At 34.1% G+C, this 17531-nt stretch overlaps 1 protein-coding gene across 25 annotated transcripts in view; it reads left to right on the plus strand.

Annotated features, from left to right (window-relative positions):
- Positions 1–17531, plus strand: part of GPHN (gephyrin) — a 750954-nt gene that overhangs the window by 633974 nt on the left and 99449 nt on the right. For all 25 annotated transcript variants that reach the window (XM_077122754.1, XM_077122739.1, XM_077122741.1 and 22 more), the window contains one exon: positions 11348–11440. In XM_077122754.1, coding sequence (XP_076978869.1) covers positions 11348–11440 — 93 coding nt within the window. The remainder of the gene's footprint in view (positions 1–11347; positions 11441–17531) is intronic.

The raw sequence follows: 17531 nt of genomic DNA on the forward strand, positions 1-17531 counted from the left end.
GAATATATGAAAAACCCACAGCTAATATCATCCTCAATGGGGAAAAATTGAAAACTTTCCCCCTAAGATCAGGAACAAGACAAGGATGTCCACTATCACCACTATTATTCAACATTGTGTTGGAGGTTCTAGCCAGAGCAATTAGACAAGAAAAAGAAATACAAGGCATCAAAATTGGAAAGGAAGAAGTAAAACTATCACTGTTTGCAGACGATATGATACTATACGTCGAAAACCCGGAAAAATCCACAACAAAACTACTAGAGCTAATAAATGAGTACAGCAAAGTAGCAGGTTACAAGATCAACATTCAAAAATCTGTAGCATTTCTATACACTAGTAATGAACAAGCTGAGGGGGAAATCAAGAAACGAATCCCATTTACAATTGCAACTAAAAGAATAAAATACCTAGGAATAAATTTAACTAAAGAGACAAAAAACCTATATAAAGAAAACTACAAAAAACTGCTAAAAGAAATCACAGAAGACCTAAACAGATGGAAGGGCATACCGTGTTCATGGATTGGAAGACTAAATATAGTTAAGATGTCAATCCTACCTAAATTGATTTACAGATTCAATGCAATACCAATCAAAATCCCAACAACTTATTTTTCAGAAATAGAAAAACCAATAAGCAAATTTATCTGGAAGGGCAGGGTGCCCCGAATTGCTAAAAACATCTTGAGGAAAAAAAACGAAGCTGGAGGTCTCGCGCTGCCTGACTTTAAGGCATATTATGAAGCCACAGTGGTCAAAACAGCATGGTATTGGCATAAAGATAGATATATTGACCAATGGAATCGAATAGAGTGCTCAGATATAGACCCTCTCATCTATGGACATTTGATCTTTGATAAGGCAGTCAAGCCAACTCACCTGGGACAGAGCAGTCTCTTCAATAAATGGTGCCTAGAGAACTGGATATCCATATGCAAAAGAATGAAAGAAGACCCATCTCTCACACCCTATACAAAAGTTAACTCAAAATGGATCAAAGATCTAAACATTAGGTCTAAGACCATAAAACAGTTAGAGGAAAATGTTGGGAGATATCTTATGGATCTTACAACTGGAGGCGGTTTTATGGACCTTAAACCTAAAGCAAGAGCACTGAAGAAGGAAATAAATAAATGGGAACTCCTCAAAATTAAACACTTTTGTGCATCAAAGAACTTCATCAAGAAAGTAGAAAGACAGCCTTCACAATGGGAGACAATATTTGGAAATGATATATCAGATAAAGGTCTAGTATCCAGAATTTATAAAGAGATTGTTCATCTCAACAACAAAAAGACAGCCAACCCAATTACAAAATGGGAAAAAGACTTGAACAGACACCTCTCAGAAGAGGAAATACGGATGGCCAAGAGGCACATGAAGAGATGCTCAATGTCCCTGGCCATTAGAGAAATGCAAATCAAAACCACAATGAGATATCATCTCACACCCACCAGAATGGCCATTATCAACAAAACAGAAAATGACAAGTGCTGGAGAGGATGTGGAGAAAGAGGCACACTTATCCACTGTTGGTGGGAATGTCAAAGGGTGCAACCACTGTGGAAGGCAGTTTGGCGGTTCCTCAAAAAGCTGAATATAGAATTGCCATACGACCCAGCAATACCATTGCTAGGTATCTACTCAAAGGACTTAAGGGCAAAGACACAAACGGACATTTGCACACCAATGTTTATAGCAGCATTATTTACAATTGCAAAGAGATGGAAACAGCCAAAATCTCCATCAACAGAAGAGTGGCTAAACAAACTGTGGTATATACATACGATGGAATATTATGCAGCTTTAAGACAAGATAAACTTATGAACCATGTAATAACATGGATGGACCTAGAGAATATTATGCTGAGTGAATCCAGCCAAAAACTAAAGGACAAATACTGTATGGTCCCACTGATGTGAACGGACATTCGAGAATAAACTTGAAATATGTCATTGGTAACAGAGTTCAGCAGGAGTTAGAAACAGGGTAAGACAATGGGTAATTGAAGCTGAAGGGATACAGACTGTGCAACAGGACTAGATACAAAAACTCAAAAATGGACAGCACAATAATACCTAATTGTAAAGTAATCATGTTAAAACACTGAATGAAGCTGCATCTGAGCTATAGGTTTTTGTTTTGTTTTGTTTTGTTTTGTTTTGATTTTACTATTATTACTTTTATTTTTTTCTCTATATTAACATTCTATATCTTTTTCGGTTATGTTGCTAGTTCTTCTAAACCAATGCAAATGTAGTAAGAAATGATGATCATGCATCTATGTGATGATGTTAAAAATTAATGATTGCATGTGTAGAATGGTATGATCTCTAAATGTTGGGTTAATTTCTTTTTTTCCGTTAATTAAAAAAAAAAAAGAAAAGGGATAATTGGAGATGAAGGGATACAGACTGTACAACGGGACTGGATATAAAAACTCAGAAATGGACAGCACAATACTACCCAATTGTAATGCAATTATGTTAAAACACTGAATGAAGCTGCATGTGAGGTATAGGTTTTTTGTTTTTGTTTTTTTTGTTTTTTTTTCTTTCTATTATTGCTTTAATTCTTATTCTGTTGTCTTTTTATTTCTTTTTCTAAATCGATGCAAATGTACTAAGAAATGATGAATATGCAACTATGTGATGTTATTAAGAATTACTGATTGTACATGTAGATTGGAATGATTTCTAATTGTTTTGTTAATTCTTTTTTTAATTAATAAAAAAAAAGACATAATTTTTTTTAGGTGAGGAGGCATTATTTAAAACAATAAGGAAGGAGATAGTCAATACATATATTGGCCTGATAAGATATAGAATCTTTGTCATCTAGGCAGATTATGCAGATGGTTAAAAACCTTTTATAACTTCTAACTAACAGCAAACAAATAATCCAAGAAAAATTGTCATTTTAACAGAGTAAAAACCAAATTCTTGTTTTTCATGAAGATATGTATAAGAAAACTATTAAAAATAAAAAAAAAAGAAAGAGAACAATAAATTTTTAATAAAGAATAGCATCAAAATATATTATTCCTACAAGAACGAAACTCATTCTTACAATTATGAAAGTCATGTAAATATCCAAGATTTTCCAAACTATAGGGGAAAAAATTGTGAAAATAAAGAGAAAAATTTCAGGAGCAGTAGATTTGCCACTATCAGGAAGAGAATTAGCACAATTGCAAACTTCACAGTAACTTTTTAAATTTGAATTAACTTTCCCATTAGAGCTTCCAGTGCGGAAGTAGGTACCTTTTTGACTGTTTTCTCAAGTAGAGATTTTGCATCTGTAGGAAAGCCTGCTAGTTTATCCCAAGCAGCATGGACTATGTGCCAGGGTAACCCCACATCTCCTTGCATGTAACTGTGAGACAAAAAGTATTAGCAAATCAGAAACAGAAGGATTTTATTGTAACCAGCTGCCCTCTTTGAAATGTGTCTGAATGTGTATAAGAATGGAAGAGATTTGGAATAATTTTTAAAGCATTAACTCAAATTTTCTAAAAACAATTTATTGACTATGGTTAAAAATCTTGTTTTTTGTTTATGTTTGTTTCTGTCAACTCCTTTTCTCCAGAATCCCAGTCTCCTTGATTAATTTGCTGAAACAAATCAGTATCAACATCTTGTCTTATCATTTGGAAATAACACCAAATGACTCAGTGATGGCATTTCAATCCTGTGACTATAATACCTTACTAATTTCCTTACTTTGATTTTCGCAATATGGAAATAAACCACCAGTATTTCTTCAATTATCAATTGCATTTAATAAAGCTGCCAGAATGCAATATACCAGAAATGGGTTCGCTTTTATAAAGGGGATATATTATATTACAAATTTACAGTTCTAAGGTGATGAAAATGTCCAAATTAAGGCATTAAAAGAAAGATACCTTCTCTCAGGAAAGGTTGCTAGCATCGGGGTTCCTCTGTCTCATAAGCGCATGGTGACATCTGCTGATCCTTCTCTCCAAAATGTCTGGCCATTTCTCTCTTAGCTTCTCTGAGCTCTCTTCAAAATGTCTCTTGCCTTTAATCCTCTCATAAAGGACCCCACAAGGGGATTAAGGCCCACCTTGAATGGGTTGGGTCACATCTCCATGGAAACAACCTAAGCAAAAGGTCCTACCCACAATAGTCTGCGCTCACAGGATGGATTAAAAGAACAAAGGCTTTTCTGGGATACATAACAGATTCAAACCAGCACAGCTGGTAGGTATATTTTACATATATTTTTTCTTCATTCTATCAACGAGCTTTGTTTTACCATATTATTTTTTTCTTTTTATAAAATATTAAATAAAATATTTCTGACGCACTATAGTGGGTTGAATTATGTTCCCCAAAGATATGGTCAAGTCATAATCCCTGTACTTATAAGTATGACCTTATTTAGAAACAGGATCTTTGCATATATAATCAAATTAAGATGAGGTGAGCCCTAAAGCTAATAACAGGTGTCCTTATAAGCAAAGGGAGATTTAGAGTTGCAGAGTCATGGACACACAGAAAGAAGAAGGCCATGTAAAGACTGTGACAGAAATTGGAGTAATGCAACTACAAAACGATTGCCAAGGATTGCTAGCAACCACTTGAAGCCAGTAAGAGGCAAAGGAAAATCTCCCTAAAGCTTTCAGAGTATGAACCTGCAGACGCCTTGATTTCTGACTTCTGGCTTCAGAACTGTAAGAAATTTTCTGTTATTTTAAACCACTCAGGTTTTGGTACTTTGTTACAGCAACCCTAGGAAACTAAAATACTTAACTTCCATTTCTCTTTTTTTTTCTTAATAGCCATAGTAAGATCCTAATAGTAGACCAATCAATGTTGAAAAAGTAGAAATTATTTTTAGAATACTAGGATATATTGTCAAACTATGGAAATTATATTAAGAAAATCTTTTCTTCACGCAGAACATGTGGTAATTTATAAGTCAGTGGATTTAGAAACTATCTATAAATAAGAATTTTAATTGTTCAAACTGTAGAAAAAACATTATGTTTGTCCCAAATCCTGACCAACAAATTTATTCCTTGGACATAACTGCTACTCACTTATCAGTGACACCTACTCATTTGACCTGGATGTGGCAAGGTTTCATTCCTTAAGTGCACTTGCTTTCAATTGAAGCATTATCTGTGACCTCAAGGACACCTTAGATATTTTTTAAAACCTAATATTTTCCAAAATAAAAGACATTTTATTTTGGAAAATATTTAAAATATCAATACAAATATTTTAGTTAAGGTAAATGATTTTTATGGTTATGCAGTTATTTTAAAAGCTTGATATTTAATATGTAGAAATGAGTATCTTTAAAAATAGATATGTTAATCTCACTCAATAAAGCAAACATCACAAACCTATTACTACTTGGGAGCTAATTCATTATCAATTCTATTACATCTTCTTATATTGCTAAATAATTACTTAATTATTTCTGATAATCAAAACACTTGTATTATTCCAAATTGTAACATGAACAGAGTTTATTTTATTTTATGGCAAAACAAAGCGTTTATCTTGCTTTCACTTACTTATCATATTGGCAAGTAATGAGCATTCTTAGATGTTAAAAAACAAGTGCACGGGCGGGCCGCGGTGGCTCAGCGGGCAAAGTGCTTGCCTGCTATGCCAGAGGACCTCGGTTCGATTCCCGGCCCCAGCCCATGTAACAAAAACGGAGAAACAGAATACAATAAAACAAGAAAATGTTTAAAGATGTTTCCCTTTCTTCCTTCCTTCCTTCCTTCTATCCTTCCTTCCTTCTCTCTGTCTTTCCTTTAAAAAAAAAAAAAAAAAAAAAAAAAAAAAAAACAAGTGCACGACACAGTAGCACTTTGAATAAGCTACGAATTTTCTAAACATAGGTATTTTTTTTATTTTGTTTTGGTACCATTCCATAAAATTGGCCATTTTAATCATTTTTAAGTGTATAATTCAATGGCATTAATAACAGTCACAATATTGTGCAACCCTCACCACCATCAGAATTTTTTCATCACCTCAGGTAGAAACTCTGTACTCGTTCCCCCTTTCTCCTAGTCCCTATTACTCTCTGATCTACTTTTTGTCCCTATGAATTTTCTTATTCTAGATATTTTGTATAAGTTGAAACATGCAATAGTCATTATTTTGTGTCTGGCTTATATTACTTTGTGTAATATTTTCAAGGTTCATTCATAATGTAGAATGTTTGAGAACTTCTTTCCTTTTCAGAGCTGAATAATATTCCATTATATACATATCATATTTTGTCTATCCATTCATCTGTTGGTAGACAGCTGAGTTTTGTTTTTACTGTTTAGCTAATATGAATAATGCTGCTGTGAATATTGACATATATTTATCTGTTTGAGTCCCTGCTTTTATTTCTGTGGGGTTTATACCTTGGGGTGGCATTATCAGGTCATATGGTAATTCTATATTCAATTTTCTGAGGAAATGCCAAACTGTTTTCCACAGCAGCATTAGAGACTTTATAGTATTCTTCCATAAACAGGACTTCTGCAATAACTAAATATTAATTTTACTGGTTTTCACCATAGGAGATGTTCCCACCTGAATCATTCAGCCTTTCTCGTTTTATATATATGTGAAGCCTGTAATTCATATGTGAGATCAGAATTAATAACCAAGCCATAATGTACCAAAATTTTGTCTAGTTAGTGTTTCAAATTTATACTGAAAATATGGAGAATGAAGTATACTGGGATGGACCTGAGGGTACCTGCCATGTTTATTTTAGTGTTTTTCAAATACTCATGAAGTTTTCTGAGGTATATTTCATTTAAAAAAATGAAATGCTTCATTTAAAAAAATGATATAGTCACATAAATCTGCACAAGCTTCACACCTTTCCCAGGAGTCCTCTCAATCCTTGGCCTTAGTTAATATTTTTCCTGCCAATGATCATTTGGCCAGAGTAAGTATACATACCAAGATTCCCCTCTCAATTATTTTGGTGAACACAATGGATAGGTGTTAGTTGAAAACATCTTTCAGTAGCCTCTAACATTGATTGGTTATGGTAGATGTGAAAGTGGTTGTTAAATGTTGCTCATCAGTGCTGTCACAATGAACATAAATAAATTGTGGAGGAATGTATAATCAATAGCAGACTGGCATATCATGGTTTATATTAGGAAGTCTTGAATGGCTTTCCCTTTCAACCTTCTGTTATCTACTGTTCTATTCTTACATTCCTAATGCATACAATTGATAGTATTTTAGTTAACCAAAGTGAGGAGGACAAGGAATCACTATCCTGCATCACAGAACTCAGAGCATCCCCTTGACTTCCTCCAAAGCCTTCTTGAACTAGCTTCAATAGGGAACACTGTAATTGTGGAATCATTTTGATAAGTGACTTTAAGAAATTATGAGATGCTTTTCCCTCTTACATCCAAAAACCACTCAGTTCTCCTAATATCTTAAGACAGCAAGAAGCACATATCATCTGGGGAATAATAAATGCTTGACGAAACAAATTTAACATTTCCCTTCTACCCTTCAGATAATACATTTGAGTTCAAAGCTCACAAATCATACATAACTTTAAAAATAGTTCTGTGTCTTGATTTCTCTCAAATGTTTAGCCAGTGCGACCAAAGATTATTTTTGAAAATATTTTTCAAAATCATACCAGTGTAAAAAAATAGTACTCCAGCTGGTAGGGAATTTGATAATGACTGTTAAATGTAAGAACACGAATTTTCTATGAATATCCTGCTGACATCCTAAAAAGGCTATTCCTTTTGCCACTGGTCTTTCTTGTAGGACAAGTAAGCATACCACCAAAACATTATAAATCATCAGTCAGCCCTTTCCACTCCTTTCTTCTCATCAGCCTTTTAAGATCACTTAATCGGGTATATGGCCCAGGTTCCCCAAAGATACATAGTCCTGACTGTAAGATTTCCCACAGAATCCAGAAATATACATATTTGTTGTATGCTCTTCATCTTTATCAAATTGAAGACATTCTTTACTTCACAGAGCTTTTGAAACACATCATGTGTGGGAAAATAGAACAAAATGGACATTATTTTTCAGACTCTGAAAGCAGGATCATAGCTTCTTGGCACAGCCTTTCAGCAAAATGAAATGGTAATTGCAGTCTGTGAAGAGCTGCAGACACCCACCACCAAATGTTCCTAAGGAAGCATATTAATCATATTAATTACATATTGGGGAAACCATCTTTTGTTTATTATAAATGGGTCTCTCACTGGAATGGAGAAACTGGGGAAAAGTGATTTTACTCATGTTTTCCTGAAATTACATTTTTTCAGTAAGTCTTTTGGCTCCCACATCTTCAGCTGCTCACTATTGTTTCTCTATCAAATGCTAAACTTAAAACAGTCATAATATCCTGTAGAGAAGTTACTGCTGCTTAGTTCTCATTTAAGTTTTAAGTTGAGGCTCCTTTTTTAAAATTAAATGTCCCAAGTTTATACAACGCTAGTACTTAGGCTTCACCTATGGGCAAAGAAAAGGAATGATTTGGCATCTATGTACATTTCTATATGTATGCCAGAAAGAGACTGTCTCATTTGGTGAAGTAATTTGCAACACTACTACATACTCTGTAAGTTTTCAAAGGGGTCATCTGGCCAAACATTAAATGAAATCTAATGCTCACTGCTTTGAAGAGCTGCCCATTGTTTAGTCCTAAACCTTACTGAGAGATGTGTGTATCTATATATCGCAGTATAGCCTTTTTTTTTTGTCTGGCTTATTTACCCAACATGGGTGTCTTCAGAGTTCATGTTGTCACACATATCAGAACTCCATTCCTTTTTACAGCTGAATAATATTCCGTTGTCTGTATAAACTATATTTTGTTTATCCATTTATTGGTTGATGAACATTTGCATTGCTCCATCTTTTGGCATCTGTGAATAATGCTAACATGAACATAACTATGTAAATATCTGTTCAGGTTCCTGCTTTCAGTCATTTTGGTTATATACCTAGTAGTGGGATTGCTGTGTCATATGGTAATTCTATACTTAGTTTACTGGTGAACCACCAAACTGTTTTCTATAATGGCTGTACCATTTTACATTCCCACCAGTAATGAATGAGTGGTCTTACTCCTCCACATCCTCTCCGATACTTCTTTTCCTTTAAAAAAATAAATAACAATTCTAGTGGGTGTGAGATGGTAGCTTATTGTGATTTTGATTTGCATTTTCCCTAATGGCTAATAATGTTGAGCGTTACTTGTAACTTTTTCAGATATCAGAGGAACAGAGGAAAGAGCAGTAGGTAGAGGGAACATGAATGGTAATAGCTATTACCATTGTAATAAGGATTGGAAATTCTAAAACCTAGATTCCAATCTAATCTTAGCCACCTGTGAAATACATGACTTGGGAAAGTAACTTACTCTACATAAGCCTTCCTTTCTTCATCTATAAAATGAAGGTAATGACAACTTCCTACACTTTGTGAAGATTAAATGAGATTATCTATATATAACTTTACTTAGTAACTTATAAAATGTCATATAAGTGTTTGTTAGATTAACTGGGCCAGCTGCCAGCAAAACTCAGTCCTTGTGTTATCTTTTATTAACCATTATTACTCAGCTATTCAAAATCACAGCAAAGTCATTCTCTTAGAAAGGTATGATCTCAGCTGGTATCAAGCTTCCATTTTTACCTACCACCACAGGCCATGTTAGTTACAGATAAAGAACCACCCCAGAGGCCTATTGTGATCCTGGGCAAATGCCACAGGGCTTAGTACCAGGGACTGCCTTATAGTTTTTGGTCTATTTGAGAGTTGATGTTGTACGTGTGAATACAAACTAGACAGCAGACCCTCTGGTCCCAGTACTTCCATTGCCTTACAAAATTTGGTCCAAAGCTCCAGTGTAGCTCCAGAAGAGCTTTCAACTTCCTGGGAATATCTGAAGCTAGAATCTATTATGACGTTCTCCCTTCAAATTCAGATGTAAATGTAAAGAATCAAAGTCACTACTGCTATGGATCAGAGTACAAAAATTAAAAACTTGTATTTACTTCTATGCTCAGGAATCTGGAAACCAGAGGCCCTAGGTGGAATGGAAAATGCCAAAAGAACAGCTATAGAAACAATTGAATTTTCTAAATAATATGAAAATTTCATTTAAATCAAGTCCTAGATTATTGTTTTTGGAAAGAGACTTAATTTATTTTCCCCTTCTCTTCTTCCTTCTCGGCCTCCTTTTTTTCTTTTCTTTTAAAATAATAATAATAAAGTCAGGTCCTTTCCAAGGGATTTAAGGAATTGGTCATGATTCTTGAAATTATTCTCACTAACTCTAATTCACATTTCCTCAGCTCTAACCAAAAATTACCACCCAAAGTGGTTTGAATAGTCACTTCACAGGGTAGCTACTTGGCCCCCCTCTTATAATCACTAATTCACTTAGATAAATGAAACCAATATCAAAGGCTGAAATTCAAATAAAATGACTGTGAAACTCCTTTTTCTTTACTTTTTTCTTTTTAAGAAAAAAAATTTCTGATTATAAAAAGAAAATGTGCTCATTATAGAAATTGAAAATTTTCAGAAGTATAGCCAAGGAAATAAAAACATATATAATCCTTACTTGTTGAAATAACAAATGCTTTATATTTTCATATGTGTGTCCTTTCTGTCTTTTTAATAGATATATCTGCATGTATATTAATATAGTTAAGATTATATACTGTGTGTGCAATTTTATGTTTTTAAGCATGTCACAAGAATTTTCCTGTGTAAATGAATATCCTTCATAAACATTACCTCAGCCCCCATAATATTTTATCATAAAGATAGACCATTGTTTATTTAAATTCCTGTATTATTGATTTTTTGGTTTCTTTACATTTTTCATTAATGTGAGCAACTCTGAAATAAACATATACATAAATAATTATCCATTTTCTTAGGATACATTTATATACATGAATTTACTAGGTCAGCAAATGTGAAAATGGTTTAAAATTGGCTTTCCTTTTAAAGGAAATCATATTTGGGTTGTTAAAGGATTAATGACACATCAACTTGAATGCATTTTTGATAACCATATAGCTACCTATATTCAGATCATCTTTGAAAGCTGTTCTATGAATTGACTGAATCAAATCTTTTTATTACATGCACCAGGATGCATCTCCTTCTTCTGTCTCATATTCCTTGGGACAGGAATCAGGAGTATAGGACTAAACCTATTTATAAGTTGTGTCAGACATGCATATATGTCCATCTTGTTTATGGTTGCCTGCTTACCCTGTTGTTCACAAAGTTCACATTTTTCCTTCTCTTTCTCTCTCTCTCTCTCTCTCTTCTTTCAGATGGAATGGGGCGAGTCCTTGCTCAAGATGTGTATGCAAAAGACAACCTACCCCCTTTCCCAGCGTCAGTGAAAGATGGCTATGCTGTCCGAGGTAAATATTTTGGTTTTCTTGAGTATCATCCAACTCACACTGTATTTTTTTTTTTTTACAGACTTTGGGTCATTCCAGGCATTCAGCCGCTTTGATATCAGTTTCTCCCATGGTTATCAGAAGAAATTCATTCGTAGATAATCACATTAAACTACACCTACATATTTTCTGACACAATATTGATTACAACTTTTCAGAGAAAGTACTATGGTGATGTGGAAATTCTTGCTTACAAATATGTAGGAATTGAATAAAAACACCATACCATGAATTATTCCCTCTGCACCTAAACATGCCAGGCAGCAGTCTGTTCTAGCCTGGAAATTTTCCAAATGTTTTCCAGATGAAAACATATATATGTCAAAGATAATCAGAGCAAATTCCCAACACAAGGATAAAATGGGTTGGTCTGATTCCTTCTTTAAACTCATACATCAATAAAGGGCTTCAAGAAAAAAAAAATATGAAACAAGCTTCTAATTCCCTGGAAGATGCCAGTCGTCAAAGATCTGAAGCCCCAGATGATGGTACTGGCAATTGAAGCTCTCAGAGGTACTTGAGACTGTAAAATTCTTAAAAGCAAATACTTAATAGTATTTTCCTGCTTAAAGTTCAATCTAAGAACCCAAGATGAAAATGCCAGTGAGGGTGGGCATGGTGGCTCAGCAGGCAGAGTTCTTGCTTGCCATGCCGTAGACCCGGGTTCGATTCCTGGTGCCTGCCCAGGCAAGCTAAAAAAAAAAACAAGTGAATTGCTTAGAACCTATTATTAGGTATTAACTCAAGACCAATATAGTTGAAGAAATATCCAAAACATTTTCCAATTTATCAGAGCTGTTAAAGAAGGTTGATTCCTTTTTAATGATCAGTTATGGAATCTTTTACTGTTTGTTTTTTTTAAATGTATCTAGCCATTAAGATACTTCCCCACTTTTTGCAGTTAGATACATTCATTAACCTCCTCTTTCAGTCATCATCTTTTAGCAGGATAGTCTTATTTTGGAGAAATATAGCTAATAGTTAAGGTTATGGGCTTTGGACAAAGTCAGAGTGATCTGGGGTCTAGTGCCAATTCCATCTTTGTAATTTTGAACAAATCACTTATACTTTTTGAACCTCAGTTTCTTCATCTGTAAAATAATGATAATTATAATAGTACTTTCCCCAACAGATTATTGTAAAGATTAGATGCCATAAAAAGCCTTAATAAAGTACCTGGCACAAAAAAAAAAAGCACTCAATAATTGTCTTTTTAAATGTTTAATGGTATAGCAATTATGATCATCATTACTATTATTAATATAAACACATTTTCATTTACCACCTCTGAAAAAAGATAAGTTATCTGAATTGTTACTTTCCTATTCTGTGTAAATAAAATGGTAGGAATGTTGATCTTATATTTTAATTTCCACTAGTTTTCTGTTTCTTAGGAACATCTTCTTGAGCGAACATTGTTTAGCAGACAATTTGATCTCACTAGATTGGAGTACTTCTGAAATTGTCGAAGCCAAAAAGTTATTTATGATAATAAATCCCCAGTGGCTCCTATGTTTCCTTCTTCCAAGTTATTTCTTCTACAGTGTTTATTATGATTATTGTCCAGAGAGAAAATTATTTTATTTTGTTGCTAACCTCATGGCTCTGCTTGTTTTTTTTATAACCTCATGGCTCTTCTTGTCTTTTTTTGTTTGTTTGTTTTGATAAGCTTGTGGCTCTTGTTTCTTATTCCTCACTTACAAGGAAAATTCTGCTTCGATCTTATAATCTGTAGCCGTAAAGTATTACTATAAAATGACAAAATTCTCAATTCCAGACTAGAACTACTTCAGATAAAATACAGAAGGGGCTAGAAAGTCTACTTTTTTACATTCTTCATAATATAAACTCGGAGATAGCGAGAAAATAAGTTATTTGAGGCAGGACTATTCTCAAACAGAATGTTGTTCTGTGATTTTGCATGAAGTAACTACATTTCAGCAAAAAGAAACTATTGCTCAGATATTTTTTTGTTACCAAAAAGAGCAATTAACCCATATGAGCCATAAAAAAGGCTTTCTTAGACTGTAGAATCTATCAAAGAAATTTTTATGTAAAATTGCTATTCAGTTCTTATTTATTCTTTTGTTTTAGTGCAGTGTTTTTTTTAATTATTTCACACTAAAATATCTCACAGTATTGAAAGTTCAAAAGATTATCTGCCATGCCCTAATCCATATTATTTCTGTCTTGTGCAGTGTTAGTAGTACTTTAAGATATATAACGAAGAGATTTAATAGAAAACATTTGTGGATATGGTCAAATCTCAAAGCAGGAATGAGTGATGTATCTATGTGTCTGTATGTGTCATTGAGACAGCAGAAGCCATCAGTAGACAAAGATTCATTTGGTCTTTTAACCTTGCACCTCACCCTTATTTGTAATGCAAAAAAATACAAACACTGAGTCTTAGAAGCCTTTTTTTACCATATTCAGTAATTAAGGTGATTTTCATATAAATCTTCTGTGTTGTAATACCACCCTAGCCAGTGTTGTTGTTTTATTAGAAAGTTGTGGGTTTACAGAACAGTCATGCATCAAATACAGGGTTCCCATATACTTAGCCTCTTATTAACATCTTCATGTGTATGGCTCATTTGTTAAGCACATTTTTATAATTCTATTATCTATAGTCCATGGTTTAACTTAGGTTCATTGTTTGTGTAGTTCAATTTCATGGATTTATTTTTTAATTTTTATTCTGTTACCATATAGAGAGTCTAACATTTCCCCCTATTAACCACATTCAGATATATATTTCAGTGCTCTTAATTACATTCACAATGTTGTGCTACCATCACCAGGCAGTGTTTTGGTAAAGAATATCCTTGAGGCAATTGTTATGTCTCTCTACCACTCTCTACTTTGTGTACCTCCTCTCCATCCCTTTCTTCCTTTACTCCTGTTCCTTTCTCCCACTCCCTTTATTCTCCCTTTTTTTCTTTTCCTCTGCCTTTGCCTTAGGCCTTCCAGTAATAACCAGTGGCACCTGTGAACATTGCTAACACTCTAGGTGTAAAGAGGTTGCTAACTTGCTCTGGATCACTAAGCATTAGCCAGTATCCTTCAGAACATGTGGGATAAAACTCCAAACCAGTAGGAGGATCACTTGCTTTAAGGTATGTGGGTTGAAAAATTAAGACAGTAATAAAATGACTAAGGAATTAAGAAATACGTAAGAAGAGCTAAAAAAAAAAAAAAAAGAAAGAAGACTGTAAAGAAAGCAGGAATCAAATGGTGATGATATACTGATAAAAAGACCTGTGGCCTAATAACCCTAAAACTGCATTCAGGAGGGAGTGAATGTGAGAGAGAAAGGCAGAGAAAAGAAGATTAAAGTGACATTTTACCAATTAAAACCCATACAATATGTTTATTCATATTTTTGAGGATGGGTTTCTCCCTTCACACTGAAAAAGCTGATCTTCTTGATGCATTCATACCCTCCTGTGTTGATGTGGGAGCCCATTGTCTCACAGTCTCTTCTTAAATGTTAATAAAGGCAAAATTTTTCAGTACCCCAAACTGAATTTTCAGGCAGAGGTTCAATTTGCAAGATTTATCCCTTCAGGAACTTAATTTGGAATCATTTAGAAAAAGGGAGTATTTTGAACACACCAGGAATTATTTTGAGACCTATGTGTAACATACAGTTTTTGAGGGCTATAATAAGAAATCCTTGCCATTTGGTTAAAGTGAATTTTTGAAGTTTTTTCTTTTTTACATCTTGATTGAAATCATGCTTTTGGAAAATACAGAACATCAAGAACATTTTTTAATTACCCATTCTCTTTCTGCTTGGACACTATTAACATTTTGTTGTATTTCCTTCCAGTGGGTTAAAGTGAATACTAAAATTCAGTAGACACCATCCGTAGCCTTTTTGTGTGTGTGTGTGTACTGTATGGCAGGGGTCACATTTCATTCTTTTTCCATGTGAGTATCCCATTATTGCACCACCACTTGTTGAATTTTTGTTTGATTTACTTGTTTGTTTTTTGGAAAGTAAATGGGCCAGGAATCAAACCTGGGTCTCCTGCATGGCAAGACAGAATTCTATCACTGAGCTACCCTTACACCCCCGCCATCCATAGCTTTTTAAATTTAATTCTTATTCTTTCAAAGAAGTCATATTCCAAGGTTTCTAGTTTTCCATTTAAATCCTCTCTGGTCATAATTGGTTCTCCAAATCATTTGACAACCTGCTGCCTTTTTCCAATTATGATGTGGAAATATTTCTGTGAATTTGAGAGGTAATTTGGAATAATTTAGTTAATTCCCCAAACCTTAAAACACTGTATTTAAGGAAAAGCTATACCTCCTTTCCCAATACTAACAATAAATGGGCATTTTCCTCTGGGAGATGATAGTAGAAAATATGATATACCTTCTCTCTCATCTATCCTTCACCCAGTTCCCTCATTTTCATTAAAAAAAAAAAAACAGCAGATTTAAAATCACAAATGACTGACTTTATTTAATCCCTCGGTATAATTGAATCTAGTATTAATCCTCTTACTCCAGCCTTGTCACTTTCCCTTGCCCTCACCCCACCCCAACCCTTTCTATAATCTGTATTTTAGTATATGCATAAATACTGTTGCCATGTGCCTGTGATCCAATTTAGGCAGTGAAGTTCTATAATCAGAATAGGCAAACTATTAATTCCTCTGCCTTATTCCTTGTCAAGGGTATTTCCTAGGACTTTCATAAAGTCATGCTCTGTCTATAGGCCATGGTTTATTCAGTCCTAACATTTATTGAAAATTAAAGAACTATAAAATTTTAGGAGGCTTAAAGAGAGGTCACATATGGCCAGAAAATGAAAATGTAGAACAGTTATGGCAGATGATTTGGGGATGATCATTCTCTATTAAAAGTCCATTCCTATAAGAAACGAGAAACGTTGCAATAATGATTAGTTATCCAATGGTATCAATTTTATATCAAATCAAATAACCAGGAATCTTCAAATAAATAGGTAAACAGAACTAAAAGTGTTTTCTGAGCGTTAAAAAAAGAGGGAGGAAGTAGGAGCAGCTTCAGGGTCTAGTATTAAGCATTATGAATGGCTGTTAGGGTTTTGTTTGTATTGCTTTTATCACTTTCTTCAAATTAAAACCTATAGTTAGAAAGCAGAAAAGAAAAATCATTACCAAATATATCAAAATTAGATGGGAAAAAGATTCTAAGACTTTATAGAAATCTTGAATCCACCATCTTTTCTAATGTCATACTGTGGCTTGCTTAGTATATTTCTTTCCAAGCTTTGGGTCCATGTGCCACCATACCTCCATTTCCCTTCTTCCTACCCAAACTTGTAGAATTCATCTTGAATATGGCAACTTTCTCTTTACCCTGTCTCTTTAATAGATAGTTAAACTAGATATCAGCAAGTTAAATAGATTGATAATTAATTCTCAGTCTTTATGAGAAATAGCGTGCCATGGTATTAACTGTTAAATCAGGACTTCTGTGGTAGTTGACTAAGTGTTTATTCCAAAAGTTTTCTTTTAGTCTGAATTTCTCCACATTAAGTTCAATCTTCTAGTACCTCATTCCTCATCAAAAGTAGTCCATGGGCCAGCAGCAGCAGCATCAGTGTGCTAGAAATATAGAATCTCAAGCCCTATCCCAGACCTACTGGATGAAAATCTATATTTTTGCAAGTAACCCTTATGATTTGCATGTACATTAAAGTTTGTACTGTTATAATAATAAGTAATAAAAATGACCCCTCTGTTGGTACCAATAATCTTCTACATGGTTGACTGACTGAGCCTTCCTTTGGCCAACAAAATAGAGGCATAGTTAACAGGTGGAAATATTCACAGTAAAGTGAACATAGTTCAGGTGAATATGATTGTGCACCTTCCTGGTAACACCCTTGCTTCTTAGAATCACTTAATGGCTCATACAGATATTGCCTTCCTTGAGACTCTATGCCAGATTTGCCTCTACGTTACCCCAGATAATCTCCAGTCACAATTTATTCAGTGACATTTGTGCAAAACATTGATTTAAACATTTTCGGAGTGTATGCATGTGCATG

Source organism: Tamandua tetradactyla, chromosome 12 (assembly GCF_023851605.1).
Source record: "Tamandua tetradactyla isolate mTamTet1 chromosome 12, mTamTet1.pri, whole genome shotgun sequence".
In the NCBI taxonomy this organism is placed as follows: Eukaryota; Metazoa; Chordata; class Mammalia; order Pilosa; family Myrmecophagidae; genus Tamandua; species Tamandua tetradactyla.